Source organism: Tenrec ecaudatus, chromosome 3 (assembly GCF_050624435.1).
Source record: "Tenrec ecaudatus isolate mTenEca1 chromosome 3, mTenEca1.hap1, whole genome shotgun sequence".
Lineage (NCBI taxonomy): Eukaryota > Metazoa > Chordata > Mammalia > Afrosoricida > Tenrecidae > Tenrec > Tenrec ecaudatus.
This window is the reverse complement of record NC_134532.1, coordinates 67,596,250-67,608,522: the sequence shown is the minus strand read 5'-3', so window position 1 is coordinate 67,608,522 and position 12,273 is coordinate 67,596,250. Positions and strand designations below refer to the sequence as shown.

Here is a 12,273-nt window from a genome sequence, read left to right as displayed (position 1 = left end):
GCTTGTCTTCTGCAGTGTCTCCCAAAGAGTAGCAGAGAGAGAGAGAGGTGTCTTCCACCTCCAAGGAGAAAGTACCAGATTGACAGCCTTGAGTCCACCCCTACACTCTTAATCCTTAAATTGACACCAGATGAGGTGACTGCCACAACCATGAATTGAGATGGTTATTTCATCGTACACTGCAACTACTTTTAACATCTGTGCTTTTCCGTAGTGGGTGGCTTTGAAGTACCCCAGCATTGCAATCTATGTGGATACTTGCAGAGAATGCTATGAAGCTTATGTTATTTACAACTTTATGGGATTCCTTACCAATTATCTCACTACTCGGTATCCAAATCTGGTCTTAATCCTTGAAGCCAAAGATCAACAGAAACATTTCCCTCCTTTATGTTGCTGTCCACCATGGTCTATGGGAGAGTAAGTATGTTTCTTTTGAATTGTGTTTATGTTTTAGTTTTCTGAAGCAGAGTTCTTAAGTTCCAGTCTGATGCCTATAAGGCAGCATGCATGTTAAGGAGCAGGAAAAAACAGTATATAATATGTCCCTGCCCTTGCCAAGAAAATAAGCTTTATAATCTACACATATCAGTTTGCCACCTTTACATTACTCATTTTACCTAGAAAACATAAAGTATTGCAAGACAAAGCAATCATGTGAAGAGATTACTGTATATACTTGTGTATAAACCGAGTTTTTCAGCACAAAAAATGTGCTGAAAAATTGGGGTTTGGCTTATACACAGGTCAGTGGCAGGTCATCTGGTCAAGCCCGACTAACAAAAGGAGGAAATCTCATGAAGCCTGACATAGAGTTAATAGCAAAGTGGGTTCGAGATGCTTGGGAAGACATTCCAGAAGACATGGTGTGACGTGCCTTCCAGAAATGTAGTATTAGTAATGCTATGGATGACAGTGAAGACTGCGCTTTGTATGAAAATGACAGCAGTGATGGTGATGACGGCAATCTCAGTGAGGACAGCGTCTATGATGACCTCACACCAGCTGAAACTCTGCATTGGGATACGGATGACGATGAGGAATCCAGTTTTGAAGGATTTTAACTCATTACATTTTACCTTGGTTGATACCTTATTGTTTTTGTTAAACCTATTTTCCACTTTCTGTGCTAGTTTACTAATGTTAAATGACTTGTCCTTTGATGTTTTTTATTTAAAATAAATATTTAAATACATTACCCCACCGATGTCTCAATTTTTAGTAATTTTATTTTCATTTGTTTTGATTATTGGAACTCACCAATAGCTTCTGCATTTTCCACCCTAGGCTTATACTCGAGTCAATCAGTTTTTCTGGTTTCCCAGGTAATAATTAGGTACCTTGGCTTGTACTCGGGTCGGCTTGTATTCGAGTATATACAGTAATTTATCTTAGACTTAATAGTTCATGGCAAAACCTGATCTCTTAAGACAATGGAAAGGGAGTTTGAGTAAAGAAACGGTGCAAGGTATGAAATAGCAAAGAAACAGCAATATTTATTCCAGTATCATACAATAGTTATTCCAGTAACACCAGCTAGCTTGCCTTTTATATAAGGAACTTCAAAAAGGTCTGGGTCAGATCTGACCTTAACAACAACAACAACAACACGCGCGCGCGCGCGCGCACGTGCGCGCGCATATGAGGGTGCTGGTGTTGGAAAAACCAAGTCGGTGGCTTTTTGTATTTTTAGTTCTGCTTGGTTGACAGTATGTCTCCCTCTGTCTTTCATTACCTCCTCAGTTCACCTGGCTCTGTTCCCTCTCCTGAAACTCTGAATTTTAGACTTCTAAGCATATTTCAGGCCTGTATGTTATAAAACCCACTCATTGTAGCCCTCTCACAGTCCTGATCCTTTGTCCCAGCCTTTGCCAAAGTCTGTGTAATTTCTTCAGGTGTAGCTTCCAGCTCATTAATGCCCCATGGCTGCTAAAGGTATCTGTCTAGTTGGCCTGCTAACCGTAAGGCAATGCTTCAAACGGACTAGCTTCTCCGTGGGCTAAAGATGGGGTTTTCTACTCCTATAACGATTTACAGCCTCAAAAACGTTTACAGGCTGAGTCAGAGTTAGCTCACTGGCGGTAGGATTGGTGGTTTCTTTTTTGTTTCCGTTGATGTAACTGAGGCTCAGATTAACAGTCCACTCATAAAGCACTATAGATCTAACCCAGCTCCCACTTAGCTCTATGAAGAAAGTGGGACAGAAAGGACAGCATTTATATAATCAGTGCTTTCTTATCAAGGGCCCTGCAACAAGACTAAGCACAACCTCTAGGGATCACCGTCAACACTGTACCCTTAGAGGCTGATTTGGGGGTGAACCACATTAGTACCAAGAACCTAAAAATTTATTTCGTCCTGGTAATGCAATAATATGTGTTCACGAGGTGAATGCCAAGCCCCCGATACTCTCAGACGAGGTACAGTCTTTAACTTAGGACCTGCATAATGTACAGCACAGATAACTAGTGCTATGGTTAAAACAATAGCCTGTTGCTACCGAGTCAGAGTGACCCTGTGAGGAAGAGTAGACTGCTCTGAGTGGAAGCAGACTGCACATCTTTTTACAGCGAGGCCAGTGGCTTTGAACTGCCAACATTGCAGCTTGCAGGAAAGTGCGTAACCAGTGCTCTACCAGACATTTGCCCCTCAGAGAATCTGGGGGGTTTGTTTTTTTAATTTTGGCTTTTTAAAGTGGGCTATACAGGCTCACAAGACTTTTTTTTTTTTTTTGTAGTTGTCTTTTGGTGCCTTTGTTTTTCTTTCGTGAATCATTCCCCACACTGAGGGAGCCCCGTAAGAGAGCCAAAACTGCTTGATGCAGGATCTTTGCTTTGTCCATTCTGAGTTTCTCCTCCTTGAGACTCTCTAGAATGATATTTAAACACTAAACTTAAAGCAGCCTCCTAAATGTTAGTAATACTTTCCAAATATGTACATATATTCACATACACCAGATCATTAGTACTTTGTTTATGTCTCACTTTTTCTTCCAGAATTACACAGGCATCTACTTTTCATTTTTGCTCTGTGCTACACTTCAGAAACTTGAGATTATACAAAGGGAGGGCCTTTCAGAAGATCGTGTTGATAAAATAGATACTCAGACTTATTTCCTTGTTTAGTAAATAAAACAGAAAATGGCAAGAATGGTATTTAGATCATTGCTTGGCATCTATCCACATTCATCCCTTACTGACATTCAGAAGGATTCAATTCTAAGACTTTCTTTTAATAATGGCATCATCTGCAAAATGGTCTTAATTTGAAAGTTGTAGAGAAAACTTAATGCTGTTTAAATGAGTCCTTGGAATTCTAAATGCCTTTTCTTCTTCAGAGTACTGCTATTTAGATGCAAACTGGGTGTATTACAGTATACGGTTGTCAGACCATTCACCACCATCATTGCTTTGTAAGTATACAGAATTCAAATCGCCATTTAAAAAAATCCTCATGCTGTTATTTTTAATGTTGAAACAACTGAGTAGGAAAACAAAGAGCATAATTTACCTTTTTATGATGCAGGTCTTTTCTACCATAGAAAAGTACAGTATATAGGCCTCCTGCTGTCTTCAAATAAGGTGACCATTTCCAGCAAAGAATCACCACAGGAGCCTGCTAAATAGCATAACTTTCCTAGAGCCTTAAAATGCTGTTCAAATGCTAATGTTCACACAGCTTTAGAGAAACATCTGTTGCATGAAGTTCAAGAATGCTACTGTAGGTGAAGTACATAATTTTATTTTCCATGCAGTAACTGAAGTAATATGAGCACTGTTGTCCAATAAAGAAGACATATATTTTCTTTTTTAAAACTCCCATCAAATCTTGGGACTTGAAGTAAAATGGTGGGGTATCATTAAAACAAAAATTTCCTAAAGTTCAAGTACATCAAATGATTTAAAGCAAGTAGGTTGCATGCTTAGTCTCTTTGTCAAGCTTAACTAAGGTTCTGTGTGTGCACAGAGGAAGAAGGGAAAAAGACAAGGACGCCTTCACTTCTGGACTCTTTCCTTGCCAAATTATCCTTAGAATTAGCAAGTACTTGCCCTTAGAACAAAGACTAATTCACTTCTATTGAAAGCATGCTCTATTTTTCTGCACTTCAAAAACTTGGGTTAAACATGTGAATTGATAATAAGGTATAATCTACTTAAGTAGATCTGGATCATTGTAAAATTTATCTCCAACAAAATGTTAAGGGGGAAAATTGCAGCTGTAGTTAGAGACTTGTTTATAGAATTTAAGCTTTTGAAAATTAGGCAGCATAATTTTAAAAACTATACTAATTGTTCATTTTGGGGGGGGAAATTTTAATAATTTTTTAATCTGCTCTGTGACCCAAATCAGGTGGTTACCAAAGGGTCAAATGAACTATGCCTAGCTTTTAAGTATTGCTGTGGTGGTGCAGTGGTTAAGCAGCGGGCTGCACTCTGCATGGTCAATAGTTCAAAACCACCAGCAGCTCCACGGGAGAAAGATTGGACCTTCCAATCCTGTAAAGTTAGTCTTGTAAACCCACACGGGTTGCTGTGAGTCAGCATTGACTCCATGGTAGTGAGTTGAGTCCATGCAATAAGGAGCCCTGACTGCATCCTACAAAGTCTGTGGTTCAAACCCACCAATTTCACTTTGAGAGAAAGATGAGGCCATGTGTTCCCATAAAGATTTACTCTCTTGGAAACCCCAGAGAGCAGTGCTACTGCCATTTAGTCAAAATCCACTTGACAACGGTGTGTTTGATTTGACCATGCTATATTCTAAAAATCACTTTGATTTGGTTAACATAAAGTTAAGGAGCCTTGGTGGTGCAGTGGTTAAGCACCTGACTGCTAGCCAGAAGGTTGGCAGTTGGAAATCACACAGGTGAATAGACTTGTCAATCTGCTCCTGTAAAGATTTCAGCATCAGAAACCCGCCCTCTGGGGCAGGCCTGCTTTGCCAAATAGGCTTGCTGTGCTCAGCAGCACCCAACAACCAGAGTTGTCTCATTGTCACGTTCTTTTGTTTAGAATCTGTGAGCTGCTTGGTGTATACGATGAAGGAAACTTTAGCTTTTCAAATGCTTGGACTTACTTGGTTATAATAAATAATATGTCACAATTGGTGAGTAAATATTTATTTTTCTTAACTTTTTTACATTTTAAATTAGTACAAATAACTACATTTTCTTACGGAAAATCTTTGGAATAAATTTTAGTTTCATAATCTTGAAATTAAATTACAGGAAGAATTTGATAAAAAGCTTTTTATCTTTATAAATGTGAGGTGGCTTCAAAAATGTTCATGGAAATAGAAAATTTAAAAATCATGAAGTTTTTCCACAACCCTTTTAAAAGTCCTCTTGTATATAAAGACATGTCTTTGTTAACTAGTTGGTAACTAAAAGCCTTTTTTACAAATGGATCTGAGTGAGTATAAATTGGTTCTCTAACCACCAGTTCACACACCTTTGTTTCATGATACTGATTGCAATCCTCATGGTGTAACACTCTTCCCGCTTTGCCCTGTGCCTTTCTTTCCTGTCCCCCCCCCTCTAGGCTGCCTCTGGGAACACACATGTGCCCTTCTGACCGCCTGTGCTTGATGGTTCAAATGGGTGTGCGCCTCCCCAGAGTTAGCGTTCGCGTTCTAGGCCGATTGTTGGGCTGAAAGCTGAGCTACAGGTTGTTTCCAGGCGTACAAGATGTCTAAGGGCCATAGTGCTGGCAGTTCCACCAGTTTCCATGCCTAATCACATAAATGGTTTTGGGTTCTTTTCCACACTTCTCCCCAGTCTGACCTAGGACCCCGTTGTGACCTTTGGTGGCCATGCTCTTTGGACATCATGCTTGTGTATGCTGGGGTTCGTGTGGCTCATTATCCCCTTTGACTGATTGTTTCTTTGCCTCTTTAACTTTCTTTTTACAAAATTGTATTATTAATTAGGAGTTAATACATGTCATGCCATAGTTCAATCACATCAAGCAGAATTGTACAATTGCTACCACAATCAGTTTCCAAACAGTCTTTTCCTTCATGGACTCCTTGACATTGATCCTCCCCCACACTCACAGCCTCCCTCCTTTCCACTAACACCACCACCGCTTCCTCTTTGCTGTGGATGTAGACCACTCAGAAGTTTTTAAACCCCAGCCACCCCTCACCAAAGTAGGATTAAACCATTTGACCCTTAGTGCCCCTGATAGCCCTCAGACCCAGGGACCCATCCCCATCTATATCCATGGTGGGATCCTGTTTGCCTTGGTGACTTAGACCTTGAAATTAAAACTTAGTAAAGAGAGAAAGCCATGTATCTTAGGTATATAACTGTTACAAGGTTTGAATAAAAATAAATTTCTCTGCCATCATAGGAATTAAAGAAAATTTGAGAATGCCAAGGTTTTTAATAAAATGTATGCAAACTGAAATTGTCTAGAGGTATCTGATCCTACAAGAATTAGCTTTTTTTTTCCTTAAAAACTTTGGTTAATGATTTCAAAATATTAGTTAGATGTAGCTGCATACAAACTTGGTATTAAGCTTTATAACACTTCTAAACATATTCTTTTGAACCAGTAATTTCATTTCTGGAACTGAATATCTTTGTATACAAAACCTGTATTTTTCTAAGAACAAAAAGCTGAAAGTATTCCAAAATCTCAGTGATGAGACAGGTAAACTATGTTGTCCTTTCACTGTTCAAAATGTTATACTGTTATTTGAAATTAAAAGTAATTCTTATGAAACATGGGAAACAATGCAGGATATTAAGTATAAATAAATAATAAAGTAGCAAAATCCTGTAGTTGACATAATGATAGCTGTTAAAACTAGAACAGTATATGCATATTATTTTAATGGAATAAGGATAGAAAAATGCTCACTGCTAGTCAGCACTATACTAGGTTATTTCTAAAAGTGGTTTCTCAAAGTAATTTGTCATAAGCATTTATTATAGAAAATAAATTATACTGCCTTTTAAGAAAATATTTCCAATTTCAGATTTCATGGTCATAATTTTATTGAAATTCATATTTAGTGTGTTATGTTATATTATATAGGACAGATTCAATAAGTTTACACCCTGGTAAAACCAGTGATGATTTGTATATAAAGCCATTACTAAGCAGATAGATTTTAAATTTGGTTGAATGAAAGTCTCTTCTTCCATTAACAATCATTAACTTATTTGGTTGTTTTAAGTGAACATTAAAAACATTTTTAGGGAAGTATTAATGTTATAAAACATCTCTATTGAAAAGATGTCACATAGCATATATTTATCTGTGGTACACAGATGTTCGTTGCTAATGTAAACAGCATTGAAGAAAGTCTCAGGAAAGTCTTCTGAACATTGCTGTCTAATGGCTTGTGTCCACTACCACGTTATGCTGGCGGAAATTAAGTGCTCGTCTTGTTTGTTTCTAGTTTGCCATGTATTGTCTGCTGCTGTTTTATAAAGTACTGAAGGAAGAGCTGAGTCCCATCCAACCTGTTGGCAAATTTTTGTGTGTAAAGCTCGTCGTTTTTGTCTCTTTTTGGTAAGTGTTGCTCTCTTACATGTTCTCCTTTTTTAATATGCAATAAACTGTTTACTAGGGAAGAGTTTTAAAGTCATTAATGTCTCTAGAACTCCGTTTTCTATTGATGAACTCCACTGTCCAGCAACCCCATGTCCACCAGGGTAAGCGCTGAGCTCCTCCACAGTGGAGCTCCCACACAGGGTTTGCAGGATAGGGTTTGGAGCTCGTTTGCTCGTCTGACTTTTGAGGCACCCCTGGGTAGGAGGATCAAACCGTCAGCCTTCCTGTGAACAGCAGAGTGCATTAACACTTTGTACTAGCCAGCTGTTCCAAAATGTCTGCCTGCCTTTAAAAAACTGTAACCATGTAGCCCAGTGGTTCCCAACCTTCCGAATGCCGGACCCTTTCATACAGTTCCTCATGTTGTGGTGACCCCCCCAACCATAACATTATTTTTGTTGCTACTTCATAGCTGTAATTTTGCTACTGTTATGAATCATAATGTAAATATCTGATATGCAGGATATCGTTTCATTGTTATAAATTGAAAATAATTAAAGCATAGTGGTTATTCACAAAGCAATATGTAATTACATATTATGATATATTTGTGTTTTCCGATGGTCTTAGGCGACCTCTGAAAGGCTGTCACAACCACAGGTTGAAAAGCGCTGCTTGAACCCTTCTGGGTTCTGTCGACAGTATTCTTTTAAAGCACAAACAAAACTGTATGCGGTCTTTGTAAAGGAATAGGAGTGCTAGAAACAAATAGAGCACATTTATTAAAAATCAGACATACAAGAAAAGAAGAACCTCTGGAATGTGATGCACAAAGAAGAGCGTTGTGACCAATCTGCTGTTGCCATTTTGGTCATCCCTAAAATCTTCTCCATTGTAAGCGACACTGAGGGAATTCTCTTGAATACAGAAATCTGAAGCATGCCGTTCTTCCCTGTTTTAATCATTTCCCTCGATCTGATAAAGTGTTTCTATATGACTCCACATCACAGAATTGGACCTTTCTTGTCTGTCTCTAGATTTAGTACTTCAGACATGGCTGGTTTCAAAATAACTGCCTTTTTCAAAATAACTGCCTTTAAGAGTAATAACTTACATAATAAACATTTAGTTCATTTTGTTAGGTTTTGTCTCTGTGTAGGAAAAACTTTATTTGTACATATTTTCAAAGCAGAAAAAGATGCTCTTAAAATACATCATCAAAATTTATCTCACAAAATTGCCCTAGACTCAAGTAGAAAGAAAATGTTTTGAAAATGATGGCAACTTATGTACAAATGTACTCGACACAACAGATGTATATATGGATTATGTTAAGAGCTGTATGAGCCCCTAATAAAATAATTAAGTTCATTTGAGAGCTAATGAATATCCCATGTCTCCGAATGGAAAATGTGTCAGTGCTGTAAAGGCAGGGTGGTGGTGGTGGTCCACAGCTTGCAGTGGGGCTTAACTTCTTAAAATGGCATATTTTTAAAACAACTGCTCATTTTATGCTTGATGTAGATTTGGCGTTTACCTTTTCCTAACATATAGGCAAGCAGTAGTTATTGCTTTGTTGGTAAAAGTTGGCGTTATTTCTGAAAAACATACTTGGGAATGGCAAACTGTCGAAGCTGTGGCGACAGGACTCCAGGTAAGTGGTGCTTTCTGAACTCTTCAACTTGACTGGTATTTAACCAGCACCCGCCCTGGCTAACTCCCTGTTTTAGAGAGGAGGAAACTTGAGACTTAGAGAAACTGATGATAACAGTTTGTAGCAGAGCCAGTAGTGGAATAGAACTGATTTTTATCCCTAAATCCCTTTCTGTTTCTGCACTTCTCCTTGTGGTCCATGGGCAGTGGGTTGAGAATGCATGGTTTGGGTTTTGCTAAGAAATGTATGATTGAGGTCATACAGATAGAGTCTCGATATCTTGTCTTTGCTCCTATTCCTCCGTACATCAAAGTTATTTACTTGGGGGAAATAACTGAGAAAGTGAAAATATATATATATTTCTTTCTGGAAACCAAGCTGGTTGGTTGAACGTTTGAAACGGGGTAGAGCGAGCTTTTCCTGTACTGCGAAAACTAGATGTAAGCCCCGAGACGGCTGTCTGTTGCTGTAGGACTTCATCATCTGCATTGAGATGTTCCTCGCTGCTATTGCTCATCACTACACTTTCTCATACAAACCGTATGTCCAAGAAGCAGAGGAAGGCTCATGCTTTGATTCTTTTCTTGCCATGTGGGATGTCTCAGATATTCGAGATGATATTTCTGAACAAGTAAGACATGTTGGTAAGTACCAACCATTTAATTCATTTAATTATGTAGAGGATTTCTTTTTAATAGTCATTTCCGTTACTGTAAGGACTTTAAGCTGTCTTGCATTGCCATCATGTCGGTTCTGACTCATGGCAACACTACAGGACAGGGCAGGACTGCCTCTGGGGCTTTCCGAGGCTCGAACGCTTCATGGGAATAAAAGGCTTCATCTTTCTGCCACGAAGCAGCTGGTGGTTTTGAACTGCTGGCCTTGTGCTTAGTAGTCCAACAGGTAACCACTGTGCCACAGGCTCTTCAAATTAGAGTTGGAGATGGAGGCACTTATTTATAGAAGTGTGTTCTTAATGGTAAAATTTTTCTTGGCTAATCTGGAAACTTTTATATTACCTTAAAGGAAGGACAGTCATGGGGCATCCTAGGAAAAAATTTTTTCCCGAGGATCAAGATCAAAACGAACACACAAGCTTATTGTCGTCGTCATCACAAGACGCCATTTCAGTTGCCTCGTCTATGCCGTCTTCACCCATGGGCCACTACCAAGGATTTGGACACACTGTGACCCCTCAGACCACCCCTACTGCAGCGAAGGTACCTGACGAGATGTTTAGCGACTCCACAGGGGAGAGAAAGGAGCTTCCGGATAAGTCTGTGGCCTCTTGAACTGTGTGCACAAGCAAACTGCTGTTGCCGTGTGACTTCATTGCCCGGTATCCCGTTGCTCAGGGTTTTGTGCTTGGGACAAGCCATAAATGACGGAAAATTCCAACATGAAGATGGGTGAAAGCCAAGTGCAACTATTGAACATAAGTAATTATGTTTTATATATTAGTCTAAATTTCCTAGACTTAGTCTTCGTTTTATAATAGAATATCACATACTCACATGGTAGAAAACGACTCCAATGAAATATTCCTGGTGTTACATCGCTTCATCAAGATGAATATTTGAAGAAAAAAAAAAAGCTTTCTACCACTGCTGCATGAATTCAGTGCTTTGGAATTAACAGAAAGCATAATTCACAAACATAAATTAGTGGGACTTCATCGTGTGCCATATAAGCTAACAATTATTTCTTTATTTCTCAACTGGATGTCTTTCAATAAATAAGAATTTATCATTTATTTTCGCAACACTTTATGTCTCTCATTCTTTAAAACATACGCCCTTAATGTTTCAACCAAAATTTCCAGATTAGAGGTATAGTAAAAAAAGGTTAGGAAAAAGGAGTGGGGCACCTAAAAAATTATAGAACCACACCTACTCCTCGCTTATCTACTATCTTATCTGATAGTTCAGCTTACAATACGAGTAAAATCAGTGTGGTGATTCTGCACCTATGTGTGGTAGTCATGAGTGCTGAGATAAGAAGCAACTTGGCAGGGCCACGATTCACAATGACTGGGCAGTTATGTCATGCTGTCGTCCTCCTCCATCTTCACACCTAACTGCAGTTCCTGTATCGAAAAATACCTCGGCGCTCGTGAAACTTACCATAGCTTACATTCTTATTAGGAGAAATATCTAGGAACTAATCTTATTCACCTTATAACATGGAAGTATCTAAAAGTGATATTTGGAACATGGCTAATAGGTTATCCATAGCTTTGAGATTAAAGAATAAACTGGATAGATGACCAAATAAATAAACTGTTGATGGAAAGAAATGTAGTCTAATTTTCCTTGGTGCTATTAAAAGATGACCGCAAACACCAATCTTGGCTCAGTGTTCTTGTTCTTAAGTCTTCATGATTACTAATCCACAACCAGAAGACAAATAGGTGGTATTTAGGAGTCATTCATTGTTTAGGATGTTGCTTCTGTCATTACTAATCACTGGATTGATTTTATAATGAAAAAATGAAATTCTGTCAATAGCAAGTATGCATATTGCTTCTCAGAACCCTTTGCTTCATATATTTTTACATATAAACACGTGTACATACTGGTTCACACTAAAGTACAGTCTTTATTGTGTTCATGGGAAACCAACCTTTTATGTTGAAAATAAAGCTAATATAGGAAGGGTAGGACTAGAGGAAGGGAGAGAGGACTCCTGGTTTACTGTGCCCTGCTTACAGTGCCACTGTATAGACAGCAGAAGCATTTTACTAACACTTCAAAAGTCTGTAAAAATTACACAATCTCCTAATGCATTAAATAAACTTTTAAATTTTGTTTTGTGATCAACTTCTTAATTTTCTTGGCTAAGGCAGACTTTACTATCTATTACATTTAGCTTGTAGCTTAAAGTCTTATTTCAAGTTAGTGATTTCCCAAACAAAATCTGAGATCTGAGCTTGAAATTTACAAATAACCATATCCTTTGGGCATTGGAAGGCTACTTCTGGGAATTTCAAGTTACAAATTTGCCAGACACCTGAAAAATGACAGTGTTGCGATAATGAGAAACACACTAGAAACCCTTCTCCTCACACCTTTAGAGTGTTCAGACAAGTGTTAACAGAATTTCATCTACAGTAAG

The 12,273-nt window shown here is 38.5% G+C and overlaps 1 protein-coding gene across 1 annotated transcript in view; it reads left to right on the top strand.

The window, feature by feature from the left end:
• The window catches only part of TMEM184C (transmembrane protein 184C), a 28,570-nt gene extending 17,658 nt beyond the window's left edge, over nt 1-10,912 (top strand). The window contains exons 4-10 of the mRNA XM_075543719.1: nt 215-420; nt 3,338-3,412; nt 5,013-5,106; nt 7,411-7,523; nt 9,060-9,159; nt 9,632-9,803; nt 10,186-10,912. Coding sequence (XP_075399834.1) covers nt 215-420; nt 3,338-3,412; nt 5,013-5,106; nt 7,411-7,523; nt 9,060-9,159; nt 9,632-9,803; nt 10,186-10,451 — 1,026 coding nt within the window. The 3' untranslated portion in view covers nt 10,452-10,912. The remainder of the gene's footprint in view (nt 1-214; nt 421-3,337; nt 3,413-5,012; nt 5,107-7,410; nt 7,524-9,059; nt 9,160-9,631; nt 9,804-10,185) is intronic.
• The last annotated feature ends 1,361 nt before the right edge of the window (nt 10,913-12,273 follow it).